General features: G+C 35.6%; 1 protein-coding gene across 4 annotated transcripts in view; it reads right to left on the reverse strand.

Moving 5' to 3' along the window:
- Positions 1–6,625: 6,625 nt before the first annotated feature.
- FGF12 (fibroblast growth factor 12) overlaps positions 6,626–20,417 on the reverse strand; it is a 578,531-nt gene continuing 564,739 nt past the window's right edge. For all 4 annotated transcript variants that reach the window (XM_049710475.1, XM_004278759.3, XM_012536364.3 and 1 more), the window contains one exon: positions 6,626–11,435. In XM_049710475.1, the coding sequence (XP_049566432.1) occupies positions 11,317–11,435 (119 nt within the window). In that variant the 3' untranslated portion in view covers positions 6,626–11,316. The remainder of the gene's footprint in view (positions 11,436–20,417) is intronic.

The raw sequence follows: 20,417 nt of genomic DNA on the forward strand, positions 1-20,417 counted from the left end.
CCCCTGGTAACCATAAGTTTGTTTTCTATATCCATGACTCTACTTCTGTTTTGTAAATAAGTTCTTTTGTACCCTTTTTTTTAGATTCCACATATAAACGATATCATATTATATTTTTATTTCTCTGTCTGACTTCACTCAGTATGACAATCTCTAATTCCATCCATGTTGCTGCAAATGGCATTATTTTGTTCTTTTTTTATGGCTGAGTAATATTCCATTGTTTATATGTACCACATTTTCTTTATCCATTCCTCTGTCGATGGACACTTAGGTTGCTTCCATGTCCTGGCTATTGTAAATAGAGCTGCAATGAACATTGTGGTACATGACTCTTTTTTGAATTATGGTTTTCTCAGGGTATATGCCCAGTAGTGGGATTGCTGGGTCATATGGTAGTTCTATTTTTGTTTTTTTAAGGAACATCCATATTGTTCTCCACAGTGGATGTATCAATTTACATTCCCACCAAAAGTGAAAGAGGGTTCCCTTTTCTCCACTACCTCTCTAGCATTTATTATTTATAGATTTTTTGATGATAGCCATTCTGACCAGTGTGAGGTGATACCTCATTGTAGTTTTAATTTACATTTATCTAATAATTAGTAATGTTGAACATCCTTTCATGTGCCCCTTGGCCATCTGTATGTCCTCCTTGGAGAGATGTCTATTTATGTCTTCTGACCATTTTTTGGTTGGGTTTTTTGTTTTTTTGATATTGAGCTCCATGAGCTGTTTGTATATTTTGGAGATTAATCCTTTGTCCATTGCTTTGTTTGCAAACATTTTCTCCCATTCTGAGGGTTGTCTTTTTCTCTTGTTTATGGTTTCCATTGCTGTGCAAAGCTTTTAAGGTTAATTAGGCCCCATTTGTTTATTTTTGTTTTTATTTCCATTACTCTAGGTGGTGGGTCAAAAAAGATCTTGCTGTGATTTATGTCAAAGAGTGTTCTTCCTATGTTTCCCTCTAAGTTTTATAGTGTCTGGTCTTACATTTAGGTCTTTAATCCATCTGGAGTTCATTTTTGTGTATGGTGTTAGGGAGTGTTCTAAGTTCATTCTTTCACATGTAGCTGTCCAGTTTTCCCAGCACCATTTATTGAAGAGGCTATCTTTTCTCCACTGTGTGTTCTTGTCTCCTTTGTCATAAATTAGGTGACCATAGGTGTGTGGGTCTATCTCTGGCCTTTCTATCCTGTACCATTGATCTATATTTCTGTTTTTGTGCCAGTACCGTACTGTCTTGATTACTGTGGCTTTGTAGTATATTTTGAAAAGACCCCAAATAGCCAAAGCAATCTTGAGAAAGAAAAACAGAGCTGGAAGAATCAGACAAGCTGTGTTTCTGATGGAAAAGATAAGGGCAAGGACAAGTGAAATACAGGGTAGATGGGCTACGTAGTAACAAACAGAAACAAACACCACTGAATTACTTGGCTTTCTTTAACTGATACAGAGAACTCTTTTTCTTGTGTCAGGGTCAGTCAGTGTACATGTAGTATAGGAAGAGTCACATGTTACCTCTTACTTGGTTTCTAGAGTGTAGTGCTGGGCAGAGAACAAAATATCAGGGGTGACAATTTTTTTTTCAGGGGACAGAGTGATCTGAGTGAAAGCATGGAAAAAGCTATTATAACTTAATTCTGTCCTGGGAATTGATGGTCTGATCCAGAGCAGAACACTAAAAGATATCTCATAGCTAGGACTGCACTATCAGAGAAAAGTGAACTTCTTTCCAAGTAACGGCGAAGCCTGTCTTAGGATGTTTGCCGTAAATAAAATGGCATTGGAGAGGCAAGGAAAGCCATTTTTCTATAAAGGTCCAGATATTTTATGGATGTTCTTGACGTCCTTGGGGCTACTATTTCAAGACAGCAGCCACACTTACTGACCTCACCTAGATCCAAGTATCTTGTGTAGAAAGTGAGCACCCATTAAATGGGGCTGTTTAAACAAGCATCTCTCTGGACTCAGACAGAACTAATTGTCTTTGAATCAACTCCAGATATATAGACAAGTATTTAATATAAGGCCAAATTCCTTATCAAGAAATCTCTAAATATATCACAACACTATCTCTGGGAGATTAGGCAGTGCCAGAATATGGCAGGGACATAGCAGTGGCTTGGCATCTAGTAGCATCTGCATTTCAAATTGTCTAAGCCTCATCAGAAAGGGCGTCTTCTGCTCATAACCCTCATAGATATTTACAACTTACAAGTTGTCTAGAAATCCAGATTCATCCAGCCTTGAATAGGCACTTAATAAGTATTAGTTATTTTTGTTTAGGAGTTTATTGAGTAGAGTGGTTTGCAACCCCTACAGATGAGAATCACCTGTCTTCTCACCAAACCAATTGCAATTGGATTTTGAGGGGTGGTGAGCCTAGATAATTCTAATATGCAACCAGGATTAAAGAACCACTGAAGAGGTCCTACAATAGAAACTGAATAGGTCCCTTCATTCCTTTAAATAAATGGAAAAGTCCTGGAAATTAAATCACTTTCTGTGGTCTGCTTGACGATTTAATTGTTGGACTCCTTCACCTGGAAGCCAGATACACACATTTGACCAGAACTTAGGTCTAGTTGTAGAGACAATGGTTGGGGAGGCAGGAAGAGGGTAGAACTAACCGCTGGAGTTCCTGTTTGTAGAACCAAGTTCCAGATAACTACATATTGTGCATCAGAGAAGTGTATAGCCACCTGCAAGTCCTCAGACAATTGCATTGTCTGTATTCTAACAGACAACAGTCTTTTTTTTTCCCAGCCAGGTCAGAAATAGTTCAAGCCTTTAGGTTGGAGAGCAGGTTAGTCAAGCAGGTCAAGATCATTCTAGTTCATAATTTCATGCTTAGTTTGCATGTGTGCTGAGATGTGCCAGTGCAGGCTATCTGATAATAGTGAGTGGGTTGTACCTCAGGAAGACCATTAAACAAGGGTATTGTGTTGGCCATTCTCCTATTTAACCAGATATGCTGAGCCAGCAGAATCTGCGATAGTGCATTCCAGGGTTACCTGACCAAAAAAAATAAGTACTCAAAAACTCAGTGAAAAAAATGTAACCTATGGGACCTCCCTGGCCATCCAGTGGTTAAGACTCCACGCTTCCACTGCAGGGGGCACGGGTTCGATCCCTGGTAGGGAACTAAGATCCTGCACGCCACGTAGCTAATAATAATAATAATAATAATAATAATAATAATAATAATAAATTGATTAAAGACTTACTATGTGGTAAATACTGTCCTGGGGGTTATATCAGTTATTTAATTTTTTAAAGAAGTAAACTAGTTCCGAGCTAAGTCAGTCATCCAAGTGGTAAGATAATCTGGAAATGGATAGAAGGAGGAAAATGATGATGCAAGGGATAAAAATGTGGTTGATAGAGACAAGCTAAAGCATCGACTGGCTGACGTGTAATTCATACATTAAAGACCTCCTCTTACTCTGTCCTTGTGTTTGTGTGTGCTTCTCTGGGTCAGAGACATATTTTTGAGGACAACAAATTGCAATGGAATGACAAGGCTAATACATGAGTATAATTGTAAGAGACATTGCATAGTGATTAAGATATATTATCTTCTAGATAAGCTTGTCAAAAAGTGTTAGAAAAATAACAATACCAATAATATTTTAAATTCCCAAGAAAAATAATTGTGAAAGCTCATGCTCAGAGAATTCATGTTACTTTCAAATAGAGTAGATTATCTCCTCTGCAAAAAACAAAGCTGGATGTTGATGGAAAATCAGGAGAATTTTACGGAAGAAGATGAACCAAAGATTTGATGCACACCCAATTGTCCTTCCTAGGCAAAGGCAAACAAAAAGCACTCTCAGGTTCTTAAAGCTTCAGAGATTTATCAGCTTAGAAAGTTTTTAGAGTGTGCACCAGGACACTGCAAGTTGACTTAGGGAAGAAAACTTTAAATAGAAATTCGAAGAGATCTGGAAATTATTATTGAAACAAATAAGTAAAGATTTAACTTTCAGAATAACATAATGAGATCAACGAGAAACTGATTCTGATAAGTCTAATTAATGTAATTATTGGAGAGATAGATAATGAAATTAATGGAGACTAAAAAGAGGAGAGAGAATTTAAAATAGAGCCAAACCATGTATCTTCTATAATAGCCCATATTTCCTAAGATAAGATTTTGCATCAGAATGATCAGCTCTAAAACTTTGCCCCAGGTGAGGTGAGAAGATGAAGTGCATTGTGGTTAATTCCTGGAAACAGACTGACCTGATCACACAAAGTTAGGTATAATCACACAAAATTAAGTAGAGGATCCATGCTTAATCATTGAATGGAAATTTTGTAGTATATCTGGACAATGCTGAGCTTGTATATTTGGAGTTTATGCTTCTCAAAGACTTGACCAGATTAGAATTATTCTTAGTCTATTAACAAACTTCCATCTCAATTTGTCATAAAGATGAAAAGGTGAAAAAAATATTTAGGTGTTTTGATAGAAATGAACTGGAATGTTAAAATTTTTTTGATGAGGTCATCAAAAAATGAATGCAATCTTAATGTACTATTGTTACAATATCAAGAATGAGGGAATGTCTTGACCAGTTAGATTATATAAGGAATACCATGTTGGATTATGCATTACAAATTAATAAAATTTGTTCTGAATAAAACAGAATGGTACAGAAACAAAATATTTTAAATCTCTGCAAATCTTTCACATGAGTAGAGAATACTTGAAGAATGATAAAGAAATACAATGATCTTCAAATATCTGTAGGACTTTCTTGTAGGTAGAGGGTTAAATTGACATTGACTAGCCCTGGAGAGTGAAATTTAAAACAATGGTAGATGCTACAGAACAAGTTACTTCATATAAGAAAGAATTTTACACCACCAGTACTGCTCCCAAATGGAATAGGCTGCTTGAGAGATTAATATATTTAACCATCATTCAAAGTGTTCAAACATACACTATAATCTGTAGAGAAAATTCAAGAATGCTATGTATGGCTATCCCAGGTGATTCTGAAGTACCAAATAGCCCTGAATTTAGGACCCGGACTGACTATTGAAAGCTATTTTGAGATGAATTTTGTAATGGCCTAATCCTAGGTACCAAAAAGTAGATATGACATAGACCTCTGGTTTAGAATAGCAAGCTGCTTTTTCTAGTCCTCTGACAGTCATTTAAAAGCATTGGACATACCAGGTGTATTGAGTTATTACCCAGTGCATCACTTTTCTTTAAAATTGCAGCTCTTTATATCTTCCTCAGTGACCCACACAGTGCCTTTTGCATAGAAGACATTTAGTAATGCTTCGGGAATTGAAGCTTCAGTCTGTCCCCCGTGGTTTATGGCTATAGCTTTATCAGTATTTGCATTTCTCTGCCAATTTTTAGAATATCCAATGAGCTGTGATAGGAAATACATTCATTAACAGATAATGGAAAATTGCCTTTTTTGCTACTCAGCATGCATTTCCATTTCCTCTTGCTAAATAGACTCTGAATTTCACTCAAATAGTCACTTCTCATTTATGCAGACCTGTATCTTTGGTGAAGCACATCCAACCTAGAAGTCTAAGAAAAGGCCCTGGTTGATTTAAAGCAGTAAACACATCTCAAATCCCTGGCCACGGTGGTTCGTTGTATGGACACATGACCCAAACTGGGCCAAGGAGATTTGAGGAGATGTTTTCTGGGCAATTGTAAGAGACTAGATGATATAAATATGTGAAGTTTTGCAACTTGTAAAAGAATTCCGAAATCCAAGAGGGAAGTTATTAAACATGGAGTGGGTAGAGCTGAGAGAACTACAGACAGATTAAGTCTCCATGGTGATGTTCCTGGGAACCTCTAGATGATGAAGGGCTGCTTTGGTTTGGGGGATTCTGATATGAGCAAACAGAAGCATCCTAACAGACACAGAGGCTCAAACCCATCCAAGCAGTGCAGTGACAAAACTTTGAATAACGTTTACTTTTTATTAAATCTCAACTCAGTTTTTTCCCACCACCTCCTCCTCTGAACACTCATTCCTTGTTTCATTCACAAGTATTTCCCAGGTAAGTATCAATAGTATTTTTCATTTCTCCACAACTTTTCTTCAGAGTATTTCCTCTACTGGAGGGACCCTTTGTTGTTTTTTCATTACTCCGTAAATATCTATCTGCTTTTCAATCCCTGTCTTTCATCTAGGATTGATTGTTGCATCATCAGTTGTCTATTAAATCTTAGTAACACACCTATGGTAGCACTTACCTTTGGATATTACGTTATTTATGTGTCTAGCCTTCTTGGATTTTTTTGAGAGCATAATTTAGTTTATGATCCCTAAACTCAAGGAAGTGACTAGTTAGTAAATTATGAACAAATGAATGTCTTCTAGTTCTTAATTCTCAAAAAGCAAGTTATTAGCTTTACCACAAGTAGCTTCATAATTAGGAAGTAATTTTTACTTTGGCCTCAGTGTTCAATAAAAATTTTGACTCATTCCCCGTCCATAAATCCGGTTTTGATCTTCTTCTTATGAGACACAGCACTTTTTCATTGACACATTATATGTAAAATACATTTTAAAAAGGAAAGAGACTCCCAAAGAAATTTAATGTTTAAAAAAAAAGTGCAAGTATTTTCTCTGCATGCATGAGCATCTCAAGATTTTAATCGCTTTTTGCCTGAGGAACGTTGTGATGTATAAACATTTTACAAATCTGATCTCAAAAAAACAATGTTTTGAATAATCTGTGCTTTAATGTAAAAACAAAACATTAATTTGTTCAGTTTCTCACACAATGCGTTTATTAAACAATTCGGGCTCAATAATTTCTTAAGATTGTAACATTTAACCTTGTAATGGAGCTAAAACCAGTTCTATTTGTGGGAGTATATTTTGGACTTTTGAACAAAAATAAAATTAATGCCACTGTCTTTAGGTTGTGTTCGGAGCAAAGACAAAGAAACCAACTAATTCTGTCCAACTAATAAAACATCTAATGATGCAATTGCTACTATGACATTATCTTAATGTTATTATCATAGTGTTAAATATATTTTTGCTTCTGTTTGTTACTGAAGCTCAGTGTATCATCCCTGAACATTAGCTATTTTCACTTAATTTAGATTTTTAATATTGAAGTTTTAACTTGGGTTCCAGAAAAAAGTCCTGAAAAATAGCTGCATTTAGCTTTTTTTTTTCTTGCTCTCAACTACAAATTTTCAATGTGGCATGACTTATCAGGGAATCTGTATCAGGAAGTACAGCTCTTTAACATACCTTTTTAGGAATAAAAAATAGCCACCTCTGCGTCAAAGAGGGGATTCAGAATCACTAGCATTCTGAAGGAGCATGTGTTTTGATTATTGTTCCCACCTGTTTCTTTTTTTATTATAAAGTGGCAATTTATACTATCATTAGAAATATACATTTATATATAAAGTTTTGCCTTCAAATCTCTTTAAGCTTTGATTACCTAGGACGAAGGACCACAAATCAAATAAAAACCCTATATAATATATCCTATTTCAGAAGCATATGTATATATACACATATATATTTGTAGAACAATCCACTGTTTTCAATGTGACTCTGATTTTAAAAAATGCTATTTACAATTTTATGACAGAGAAATAATCTCAGCTTTTTATGATATTAAAATGAGCAGGGGATTTGTATGCTTGAATGTGTTTCACCTGGTGCAGATGAAGTCGTGCAACATCATGGAAGACCTTCTCAGAGCACAGCCTTATAGACAAAGCCATGAAGGCGGAATAGTAGATTTGCTATTTCTGGGTCCATGTTTTAAAACAATTACTGTTGATGTAGTCATGCTTCTCTGCCAGGGAATTAGTGGTCCCAAATTAGGACCTTCAAGCTTTTCAATACACAAAGAGACAGTCTTCACACTTTACTTTTGTCTTAATACTCTCATGTCTTACTAGTGGCATCACGGGACCACCAACCTATATACAATACCTATCAATGGCACTGTCGTTTTCTTAAATAGAACAATTCTTTTACAAGCTATCTGGATTAGAATGAGGCCCATAAAGCATCATCGTTTGCAACAAATTGATGTCTTTTTATTGTGCTGATCCATAATGACTAAAAACGTGGTATGAAATTCATATGTAAAATTCCAAACCCAAACTATTACTGTGAACAAGAATAGGTTGGCTTGCTGTCCTCCAGTTTCCTGAAGCACAAAATCTCTGAATTAGCAAATGGAACTTCAGCACCATTTTGTTTCTATACCTCTGACTTCTAGCTTAAACATCGAGTAAGGTATATTGACCAGAAAATTATTTTGTGAGATTCTCAGTTTTGTTTTCATTCTTAAGTCCACTGATTTTGAAACATGTTACAATAAGGACTCTTAGAATAAACATATTTTAACTTATATTTACATAGCCAATTACAAAGCTTTACTAAAAGTCATAATTTTCCTGAGACTATCCCAATGCATTTAAGAAAAACAGGCTTATTTTACTTACAGGAGAATAAGTGATGGGTGAATTGAGACCCAGAAATTGGAATGATGAAAATCAAAGTTAAGAATTATTTTACTTGGAGTAAACCTGAAAAACAAACTATTTAAACTGGCTCATATTTTTGGAGGAAATAGGATAATTATATGTGTATATATGGTAATATTTTAAAAACCTAGACAGTAAATACTGACTTTTTCTATGAAAGGTTTTATGTACTTAAAAAGTAAGCAGCAATTAGGCAAATGTTCACCCTGTGTTCTAAACCATAGTTTTTGTCAGGTTAATGTGTAAAAAAATACGAGGTTTCCAATTTATTCTCTGACAGTAAGTTTCCAAAACATTTTATTGTGGTGAACGTTTGCTTAAATGATATGGAGAAAAACAATATACAAATTGGGTAGTTAGAAATGTTACTTCAGTGTTATCACGAAGGAGACATATGTGAGTCTAGATGCTAAAAAACGAACAACCATTGAAAAAAAAGGGAAGAATTTTGTTGGAAATTCATTTCTCTACCATATTTTCCATAATATTTAACTAGATAAGATATATTGTCGTGAAATCATCAGTATAATTGATAACACTTTGAGAAACTGTCAGTTGTGTTACTTGTGAGCTTGTGATGCCTATGTATATGTGTGTATGTGTATATGACTGAAAAGCACAAATCATTTTATGCTAAGTGAGCTTGTGACCCATTTTGTAGAAGCCTCTTTTTAATTTTTTCAAAGAAAATAAGGCTTTGTGCTTGGGATTTGTTTGGTCCTGGAAGTGACAGGTGCATTTATAATCAAGTTGAATCAAGAGTGACAAGGAGAAATACAACCAGATTTGTATTTCTGTATTTCTTTTGACAAGGGCATTCTTTTCCTAGAAGAGTAACATTCCTTTTTTCTCTTTAATTTAAATGTGTGTATTTGATACGTTCCAAGTATTTTGGTTAAACAAATATCTCTCGAAAATGTGTGTTCAAAATCCTTGCCTAGATGCATAACTTTTATTCTTTGCAACCAGTTAGACAAATTCCTCCATTTCATTTTCTGCTAACCTCCTGATAACAGAAACAGAATACTTGGTGAAGGACACGGACCACTATTGAAGAATAATGATTGTGTAGAGTGAGGGAAACTACAGTGACTTTGAAGGAATACAGCAACCAACAGCAAGGTCATTGAAGTGAGGGCCTAGAGTTTCTGCAAAGTGTATATATTTTAGGGAGTATTTGGAACAATACATGCTGGATGGTAGAGCTATAAGAGAAGTAACATGCTAAGTCTTCTCATTGATAATATCCATAAATCTACGTATATTTTTTAACATTCTCTTTAGTTTTGTTTTGATTTGGATGTCTCTACACCATTCCTGATTTGTAGGACTAAGTAGATCTACTTTTTTCCAAGGCAATTGTATAACATTCAATTCTTCCCTAACATTTTTCTAACACTTTAGTATTCCTAAATATGCATTTGCCTAGTCTTACACCGAGGTGTTTTTTTTTTGGGGGGGGGTGGGGGGACTACTTTAAGCCACTCACACAACCCTGTCTGTTGGAGCCATGGCTGTTAATTCTGTATTATTTCTCTATACCCCTTGAAAATTCAGCACATTACAAGTTTCATTCTATGCTCTAGGAGACAGACTGATTTTCAACTAGATTTATAAATGAGGATATATAGTAACAAACAATTCACTGGCTTCATAAGATAGTAAGTTAGGAATTTCACAGCCATGCCTCCCAATTCCTTGGTGAAGTTTGGAAAATGCTACATACAGAAAACTCTGGTAAGGTACAAAGACAAATACAATTTGCTTTCACCAAGTTCTTAGGATTTATTTCTTTATATAAAACCCCTCTTCCTTCTTTCCTGCTGCAAGAGATGGTATAAAACTCTCTAAGACAGCTAGACATGCACCTATACTCTCAAAGGTGTCCACAAAGTAAAAAATCAGACCAAAATGGTATGAGCACATAACTTATTTATCACTGCCTGGGCATGGCAATGACAAAGAATTCCTAAAAGTTACATCAGCCTTAAAACCTGAAATTTTTTTCTAAATGGCTAAAGAAAAAAAATGAGCCCCTGAATTAATACCTTTGAAAAAAACATGATATTCTCCTAGGAGAATCTGAAACTCTTTTCAGGAAGGAATGAAATCAGCTAATAGCATTAAATTCAACATAAGGCTATCCTTTGCATGAAACAATCTTAAATATCGATTTCAAGAATAAAATTTTAAACTTTTCTTGACGTTAAATGATTTCTGGCTATATACCTTATAGGCAATAGAAGAATCTATAATTCATACATGTTCAATATCATGGTAAAAAAAAAATCCTGGAAACAGAATGTAATTATGTGTCAATTCCAGATGTCCAAAGAAAATACAAATTCAAAACAAAACACACACCAGAGAATTATCCAGAGTTTAAGGTATTTAGGGTATTACATCGATTTGTAAGTTCAATTTTCCAAAACCCTTTTCTTTAAGGTAATAATTTTATTTCATCTTTATGATAGTTATCTTTTCATTACATTTAGCCCTCTATTAATAACAACACAGTTTATTTTAATGCTTGTGGAGTCTTGATTTATTTTTTCCTCTGCTTTTAGGTGTGCTAATCTTTGTGCATGTGCATTTTTCTACCACATTGCAACAGACAAGCTTTGGTTCAATTTTCTTATCCTACACAAAGAAAGATTTTGAGTGCAGAATCTTAGCCACTGGGTCTTGGGTTGCCATTTTATTTTCCTCTCCTTGGGTGGATTTATTGGAAGGAAATGGGTAAAGGGCAAGGGGAGAAAAGGAAGGGATGAGAGAGGGACGAAGGGAAGAGTTCTCAGCTATGTTGAATCTTGATTCACAACTTTGCCTCCATTCATGGTTGGTGTTCCGGAACTTTTCCTCGAACGCCCCTGTTTTTCTCCAATCTCATGTAGTGATGGCTCTCTGTACATACACACTGGAAGGCAAAAATCACATTAATTACTCTTTACAATAGTGGACATAAATTTGGCCTCAATAAACAGCTCAATTTTGACTTCATAATATTGTTCACTCTCATCACTAGCTCTTCTTCCTATGTGAAAATGAGTTTTAACTTAAAACATTTAATGGATACACATAATTCTCTTCTAGTTCTATCAGTCACAACCTTTTAAGTCTTCCCGAACGGCAAACACATGGGTAGTTTCTGTTCCTGTATAGATAAGGCTTAAGTTTTTACTGTCTACTAACCTATATAATAGGATTTTCATCTAGAGTTAGAGGAGACATTGGGAGTATAACATTTAAAGGGTAGAAAGAGATATTTTGTTTTTTAGCCTTTAGCCTGCAATCTTGGGAAAAAATTCTTATTTACATGATCCTAATCTTTACCCTACTGCAAGAAATACGACATTGTTTTATCAAATTGAAATATTTATTGCCAACTTTCAGGGTATTCATCTATAGTTATTCATCAGTAGGAAATGTGATTATGCAACCGTGAGATTTCAGTTCACATCTATATAAACACTTCCTTTTATCTCTATTGTTTTGTCTGGCTCTAAAGCTCAGTCATCTGTGAATTATCGTGGCTCTTGCTAGATTATTGCATAGAAAGAAAAATGTTTTTCAATTCACAAAGATAAGATAGGATCTATTAGCGTATTGAGTCCACTAAAAGAGATTCATTTTACTGTTGTGAGACAAATGTGACTGTATATGAGTGTATGAAATATTTACTTAAATATCAGGAGGTATTTTTATCTTTGACTTAGGAACAAATAGTTGCATACTCCCATCTATTGAACAATCACTACAATACCTTGGTAATCTGAATGTTATTTCCAATCAAATTGCTTCTGCCGATGGGCTTTGCCCTGGAACTGGAGACCCGAGCATGGCCATGAATAAAACAGATGTTGCATGGTGGTTAAGAGCACCAATTCGGGAGCCACACTGCCTGGTCTACATCCTTAGCCACTTTCTAGCTCTGTCTAATGGACACACAGTAAGCATCCAAAGATGTATAAGAAGAATGAATGAGCTGATCTCTTCATGAACATTATGAATAAAAGATTTCAGAGAACATACTGATAAATTGTTTTGGTTGAAGGTATATCCTAAATCCAAAACTAGATTAAGAGAGTTAAGATACAAGTAAGCTTCTCCTCAGACTCATTCAGTGATGAAGAGATAGGTCTCTTCCAACATCTCAGTTGTAGGGCTTCTTAAATGTCCATGTGCATCTGAATCACCTAGGGGTATTGTTAAAATGAAGACTCTGATTCAGAAGGTCTATAGTGGGCTTGAGATTCTGCATTTTTAATAAGTGCCCAGGTGATGCGGATGCTGGCAAAACCACACTGTGGCCAGTACAAAAAATATATATAAAACATGTTTGTTAAGTATATTGTGCACGATTATTATACATATATATATATATATATTTTTTTTTTTTTCCAATACGCAGGCCTCTCACTGTTGTGGCCTCTCCCGTTGCGGAGCACAGGCCCCGGACACGCAGGCTCAGCGGCCATGGCTCACAGGCCCAGCCGCTCCGTGGCATGTGGGATCCTCCCAGACTGGGGCACGAACCCGTGTCCCCTGCATCGGCAGGCAGACTCTCAACCACTGCGCCACCAGGGAAGCCCTACATATATATTTTTAAATGAGATTTTAAAATATTTCAGTTATTGCACTGAATGGTCCCTCCGATATCCTCAAAGGACTAACTGCCTTTGGCCTCACTAGCAAAGTATACAGAGGAAACTAGAAAGAATTGATCCTGTAATTTTCAGATGGTGCCAGTAGGTAATTCAAGTTTCTACCTTTCTTTTACAAAAGACAGAAGATCCTTAAGATTCTACTGAAATCTTGAAATTCCTCAAGCCTAAGGTCTTTTACCTATATTTCTGTTATACACAAGTATTAAAATCCCCCAAATTAAAAAATATGTTTATATGTGCAAAATATAGCCATGTATTTATAACTGGTTAGTGCACAGGGGAACTCAGAAGTAATGAAGTGATTCAGTTGGAAAGTTATTCATATGATGCCATAAAGCAGTTTTTCCCTACTCTGTCACCTAATCAGTTGTGAAAATCCCCAGATCTGACTACTGACTGCTAAATCAGCCTCAAAGAATGAAAAAAAAATATTTAAAAATACACACAATAGATTTTGACATGCGAATTTCTTAAACTTCAACTTACAGGCACTTGAAGAATATTACTCTTTAATTTCCATTAAATAATATAGTTTATAGTTTTTTTGTTTGTTTGTTTGTTTGTTTTTGCGGTACGTGGGCCTCTCACTGTTGTGGCCTCTCCCGTTGCGGAGCACAGGCTCCGGACGCGCAGGCTCAGCGGCCATGGCTCACGGGCCCAGCCGCTCCGTGGCATGTGGGATCTTCCCAGACCGGGGCACGAACCCGTGTCACCCTGCATCGGCAGGCAGACTCTCAACCACTGTGCCACCAGGGAAGCCCTAGTTTATAGTTTTTGTATCTGAATTTCTTACTGTTGCAATTTCTTTTTTGTTTCCTTGTATCATAGATTCTACTCAAGACATTTGTTTTTAACTTTTATCTTTTTTTTCTTGCTATTTCTCACTTACACATAAAATACTTAAGTTATGACAACACAAAATGTTGCCATTATAATTATCATTGCAGATAGCTTTTCAAATAACTTAACCCTGCTGACCATCCTAGTATCAAGTCCCCATAGAGTTTTCCAAACTGGCATCTAAAATTTTTCAGTATTTCAAAAAGAACAAAACTCACTAGTGTCACAGCAAAATGTGCAACTTGCTCTTCTTCTAGGACAACTCAATCACTAATTTTCCAATATTTCCATTAAATGGAGTAATAAACTTCCAGGTTTTGAAAAATATATCTTCTTATATATCGTAGCTGGAAAATTAAGAGTAATTAAACCAATAGATTCAATTTAATTTCTTGGGCTTTAATTTTCATTGTTATTTACAGACTCTCAGATGCCAGTAATACTACCTAACTTAAGAAGCTGACAAATAAAGGGGTATGAAACTCAATCAAGTTTTAGAATTAAAATGTAATTAAGAGACCGTGATCCAATTAGAAAGCAAAGAAAGAAAGGACAAAACACTTCTCTTCAGGAATGTAACCTCCTTTGATAGTTGTATTAATACTCCATAACTGTGCTATTCTGTCTGAATGGTACATAATAAAATGATGACACAAAATACAAGAAGAAAACAAGAAGGCATAAGTGTTCTATAAAGTGCATTACAAGCTCAAAACGTAAAGCCAAATCACTGTGATGTACACAATAACCACAATCATAACCTCTTAAATAAACCTTTAATCCCGTCAATAAATCTATTTCAGAATTTTCAAAGCCATTTCATTTATTTATTTTTTATAGGCAAATCGTCTTTTAATGAATTGTACCAACAGACAGAATTTTACATTTAACCCTAACTGGGACTTCTTCCCAGGCACTGAATGATCACAGAGAGACTAGACTGTAGTAGAGAACCCGAGCTGGCATTTGACTGTGAAGATTTTCCTGGATGCGGCTGGGGAGTGCCGAAACCTGGCCAAATGGATATTCAAAGCCATTGTAAACTGACCACCTCATTTGATAATTACAATAACCAGGTGAATAAAGTAGGTGAGAAACATAAAAGAAACTAAGCAACTTCCCTAAAGTCAGAGGGTGAGTAGTAGCAGAGCCAGATGGGAGTATAGGATTTCGAGGTCCTAGTCAAAAGTTTTTAATAAAAGCAGAAAAACAATTCATCAAATAAATGGTATAAATGACTGTCTTATACCAATGTTAGTTATTTCTGTATATTAATGTAGATCCAGGTTGGCTTCACCTCTACCAAATGTTCCTAATGTCATCCAAAAATGGTAATGAAAACAAATTCGGGATGCCTATTATAAAAATAAATAATTAAATAACAAGTGTTGGCAAGTAGGTGGAGAAACTGGAACCACTGTACATTGCTGGCAGGAATTTAAAATGGACAGCCACTGTGAAAAACAATATGGTGAGTTCCTCAAAAAATCAAGTGTAGAATTACCATATGATCCAGAAATTCCACCTCTGGATATACACCCAAGAGAAAAAAAAAGCAGGGATGTGAACAGGTATTTGTACACCCGTGTTCAAGGAAACATTACTTACAATAGCCAAAAGGTGGAGCACATTTGGTTGGTTGAACAAATGAACAGATACACATAATGTGTTGTATACATACAATGAAATATTGTTCAACCTTAAAAAAGAACAAAGTCCTGACACAAACATGGATGAACCTTGAGGAACTAAGGCTATGTGAAATAAGCTAGGCACAAAAGGACAAATACTTTATGATTCCATTTATGTGAGATACCTAGAGTAGTCATTAATAGAGACAGAGTAGAATGGTGGTTGCTGGACCCTGCGGGAAGGGAGGATGGGAATAAATACTTAATGGATGCAGCATTTCAGTTGGGGAAGATGTAAAAGTTTTGGGGATGGATGGTGGTAATGGCTGCACAACACAGGAATGTATTTAATGGCACTGAAATGTACTCTTTTTTTTTTTTCTTAATTGGAGTATAATTGTTTCTCCCTTTGGGATTCCAATTAGATAAGTATTATATCTTCTCACTCCTTCTTCTGTATATCTTGGACTCTGTGATATTTTCTATCTCCTCTGCCCTTTTGTCTACATTCTCAAGAATTTGTTTTTTAGATCACAGTTCTTTATTTTTTTATTGGAGTATAATTGCTTTACAATGTTGTGTTAGTTTCTGCTGTACAATGAAGTGAATCAGCTATAAGTATACATATATCATCTTCCTCTTGGACCTCCCCCCCATCCCACCCATCTAGGTCATCACAGAGGACCGAGCTGAGCTCCCTGTGCTATACCGCAGGTTCCCACTAGCTATCTATTTTACATACGGTAGTGTATTAAGGTAAAACCTATTCTCCCAATTTATCCCACTCTCCCCTTGCCCTACTGTGCCCACACATACGTTCTCTATGCTTGCATCTCTATTCCTACCCTGCAAATAGGTTCACCTGTACCATTTTTCTAGATTCCACATATATGTCTTAATCTAAATATTTGTTTTTCTCTTTCTGACTTACTTCACTCTGTATGACAGACTCTAGGTCCATCATTGCAGCATTATTTACAATAGCCAGGACATGGAAACAACCTATATGTCCATCAACAGATGAATGGATAAAGAAGATGTGGTACATATAAACAATGGAATATTACTCAGCCATAAAAAGGAACAAAATTGGGTCATTTGTAGATGGACTGAGAAATGTACTGTTAAATTGGTTAAAATGGTAAATTTTATGTTGTGTATATTTTATACAACATAATTAACAATTATACATAATTTAAAAAAAATCACACACACAGAAACAAACACCCTGAGTGTAAGCTGTAAACAAAGAAGTGACTATTAAAGCCAGAGATGTCCTATTTGCATGGGAAGAGCCAAAAATTCCCCAACAGTCAACAATATTAGTCTTAGGACTGTTCTGTGAAAGAGAGAATTGAGATATACTGAGGGTACAGGGTTGGTGAGAGGATAGGAAAATCTGATGAGAACATCCTAGGACTGTGCTACCTAATACAGTATCCATTTTGCCATATGTGATCATTGAGCACTTAAAATGTGGCTGGTCCTAATTCAGATGTGCTAGAAGTATAAAATAAATACTGAATTTCAAAGACCACACAAAAATTAAATATCTCAGTAATAATGCTTCATATTGATTATATATTGAAATGACATTTTGAATATACTGGGTTGAATACATTATTAAAATTTATTTCATATGTTTGTTTTTAGTTTTTAAATATGATTACCAGAAAAGCTTAAATTACATATGTAGCTTGTATTATATTTCTATTACACAGTGCTGTCTTAGAAGTTTGCTGTTCTCTGGAAAAGAAGTGTCTTGATTAGAGTCAAAGTTATCAATTACTATATGATGGGGAGGGGAGTTGAGGAAACTTCCTGAACTGACTGGACCTGACCTCCATAGGCAAACTTAGGAGAGACAGAGTATCTTAGATTTCTTTGATGGAATGAACTGGTTCACAAAACATTTATTGGCCCTTTTAACTTGGCTTAACTATTAATAATATTGTATCATTTTGATTCTATTACTGTCTTTTCATTTCTTTCTTTCCTCAAATTCCAGTTACTCTTTTGCCGACTAATATCCAGAGATGAATTTGTTTCAGCATTAATTTGTTCATTTATTTTAGGAACAGGTACAAATTACTTTGTACAAGGCGCTCTGCTAGATTCTGCGGCGACTGCAAGAAATGCTCTCTTGATTCCTTGCCCTCAAGGAGCTCAAGGCTAAGAAAGAGAGCACAGGCGTTCACACAAATCACAGGGTGGAAAGGGCCATAGCAGAGTTTCATGGAAATGAGTTTATAAAATAGTTCTTTGATGTTGATTTAGCCTTGAAGGATGCAGAAGATTTAGAGAAATGGATGAGCTACTAAATAAGAATGAAGGGATGAAGCGCAGGTTGTATAAGAGAAACAGTGACCAGTTGAAGGATGGGGTAAAACTGAGAGGTGGTGAGGGATGAGAGTGTCAGGGCCAACTTGAGTCAGACCTCTGAATCCAGGCCAGAGGATTTAAGCCATGATCCTGATACAATCAGACTTGATTTGTTAGTGAATGAACAGTTAATAATACGTCCATCAAGTATATGAGTGTATAGGGAAAAATCTATTTATTCAATCTCTTTATCTAGAAAAATGTCTATGTTTACATGACATTCATAGCCAGTCAGGGTAGTCAAGAAAAATCAAACTGAATCTTACTGCATAGATTACATAAGAAATCATTGGCAGCGTTTCAAACCTTTATGAGTTGTTCTGATGCCTTGCAAACACCGTCTTAATTTCTTAGGAACAAACTTAGCTGGGCGCCATGATGTATGAGACCAGCTGCTTATCTCCTGTACAGTTGGCTTTCTGTATCTGCGGGTTCTACATCCTCAGAGTCAACCAACTGCAGGTTGGAAAATATTCAATTAAAAAATTCCAGAAAGTTCCAAAAAGCAGAATTTGAATTTGCCCTGCTCTGGCAACTATTTACATAGCATTTACATTGTATTAGGTATTATAAATAATTTAGAGATGATTTAAAGTATACAGGAGGATGTGTAGGTTATATGCAAATACTATGCCATTTTATATAAGGGACTTGAGCATCTGCAGATTTTAGTATCCACAGAGATTCCTGGAACGAATCCCCTGCAAATACTGAGGGATGACTGTACTCAACATCTAACACATTTCAAACACCATGACTCTGACTGCAGTTGAAAAGTGGGGCTCTCTTTGTTAAGCTAACTAACATGTTGAGAATGGTTATCCTTTTGTTTTGGGGGAAGCGTAATTTAGCTTAGCACTTAAGACGACTAAACAAACAACAAATGATAAATCAAGAATTACTAATCCCGCAAATGAGACTCCTATATACTGTACAGTAAAATTTGGAGTTCTGGTATTAATTTCCAATCATATACTACTAAGCAATTCTGAGAAACCTTTAAGAAACATTTCCAGGGAACTGTCGAGATTCTGATCTTCAACAATTATATAAATTCTATAGCTCCTAAATTGTGCTTCTCAAATTATTACTGTCCCATACAAGATTAAGTTTTTTTCTTCCCATTAATAAGTTCCTTATTAGTAATTGCAAAGAACCCTAGTCTCTTGGTTTGCAGTAGTTCAAAGGACTAAAATGGTATTTAAGTAGGGGCTTTTCCATCACTTTCTTTTATTATAAGCTATTATTTCATTAGAAAATAGAGTTTTTAGTCAATGCTTTAGAAGTTTTAAAAAATCCTTGAATATTTTCTTCCCAAGTGCTCTGTTTTATGCATTCTGGGGCACTATAGCTATGAGAGCAAAGTTTGATATTCTAGTTATTTTGATGAGTCATTTCCAAATTGAGAATAAAGTGAAAAAACAAACAAAAAATCCAACTCCCTATCATTCTTGTCCTCCCAGCTCCGCACACCTGTTTCACAGAAACTCAGGTTCAGTGCCACTGCAGATTTAACAACTGGAAACCAATCCAGTGAGGGGAACTTGGGATATAACTATTTCTCATTCAGGACCTTGTGGGCTCCACTTGTGATACAGGCTTTACTTTCAGTGGGCATGATTTAATGGCCAGCTGTTGGTATGGAACTGGTTTCTAACTGTGTTTCTTTCTGATTTAATTTTATACTATCTTTCCAACGAAGTTTCAATATCCAAATTTCAAGAATGTTCAGTGTCCTGATAATGCAATACTTTCATGATTCACAACATTATATCTCTTTCATTTGGCTCTTCTGGGTTGTCCTGATCCTATTTCTTGCCCTCTTTCCTCTTTAAAGTATGAAAAAGTATACTTGCTCTTTTTTTCAGCCCACAGAATGTTTTTGAGATAAATATTTTTCTTATTCTAACATATGTGGCATCATAATAGTTTTGGATAAATGGTAAAAAGGAGATAATGCTCTGAAAAGGGAAGTATTGCAGTATGGCTCTTTAGATCTCTTTCTTCAAATCAGTTTTCTATTTTTCCTCTATTCTGATATATGTTTCCATTTCTTCCTCTTCTTCCCCTCCCCCCTTCTTCCTTCACGTCTTCTTTTTCTTCTGAATGTTTCCTTTTATTCATGTTTTGACTTCTCTTGATTTATAGTATATTGAAGCAGAGGGATTTATCCCAGCTTTCAGAATAAGATGAGGTAGAGATTTCATGAGAGAATATTCTTCCTCATTTGCAGACACAAGGACAAGCGCGGATTTCTAATAACACAGCCAGTGTTATGTATTACCTTAAGACATAGCATCTGCTAGGAATCCCCAGTTCATCCCTTTAATGTGAACGGAACACACTCGTATGATGGACCCTAGTCACTTAGTGACTTGG

The sequence above is a fragment of the Orcinus orca genome, chromosome 5 (assembly GCF_937001465.1).
Source record: "Orcinus orca chromosome 5, mOrcOrc1.1, whole genome shotgun sequence".
In the NCBI taxonomy this organism is placed as follows: domain Eukaryota; kingdom Metazoa; phylum Chordata; class Mammalia; order Artiodactyla; family Delphinidae; genus Orcinus; species Orcinus orca.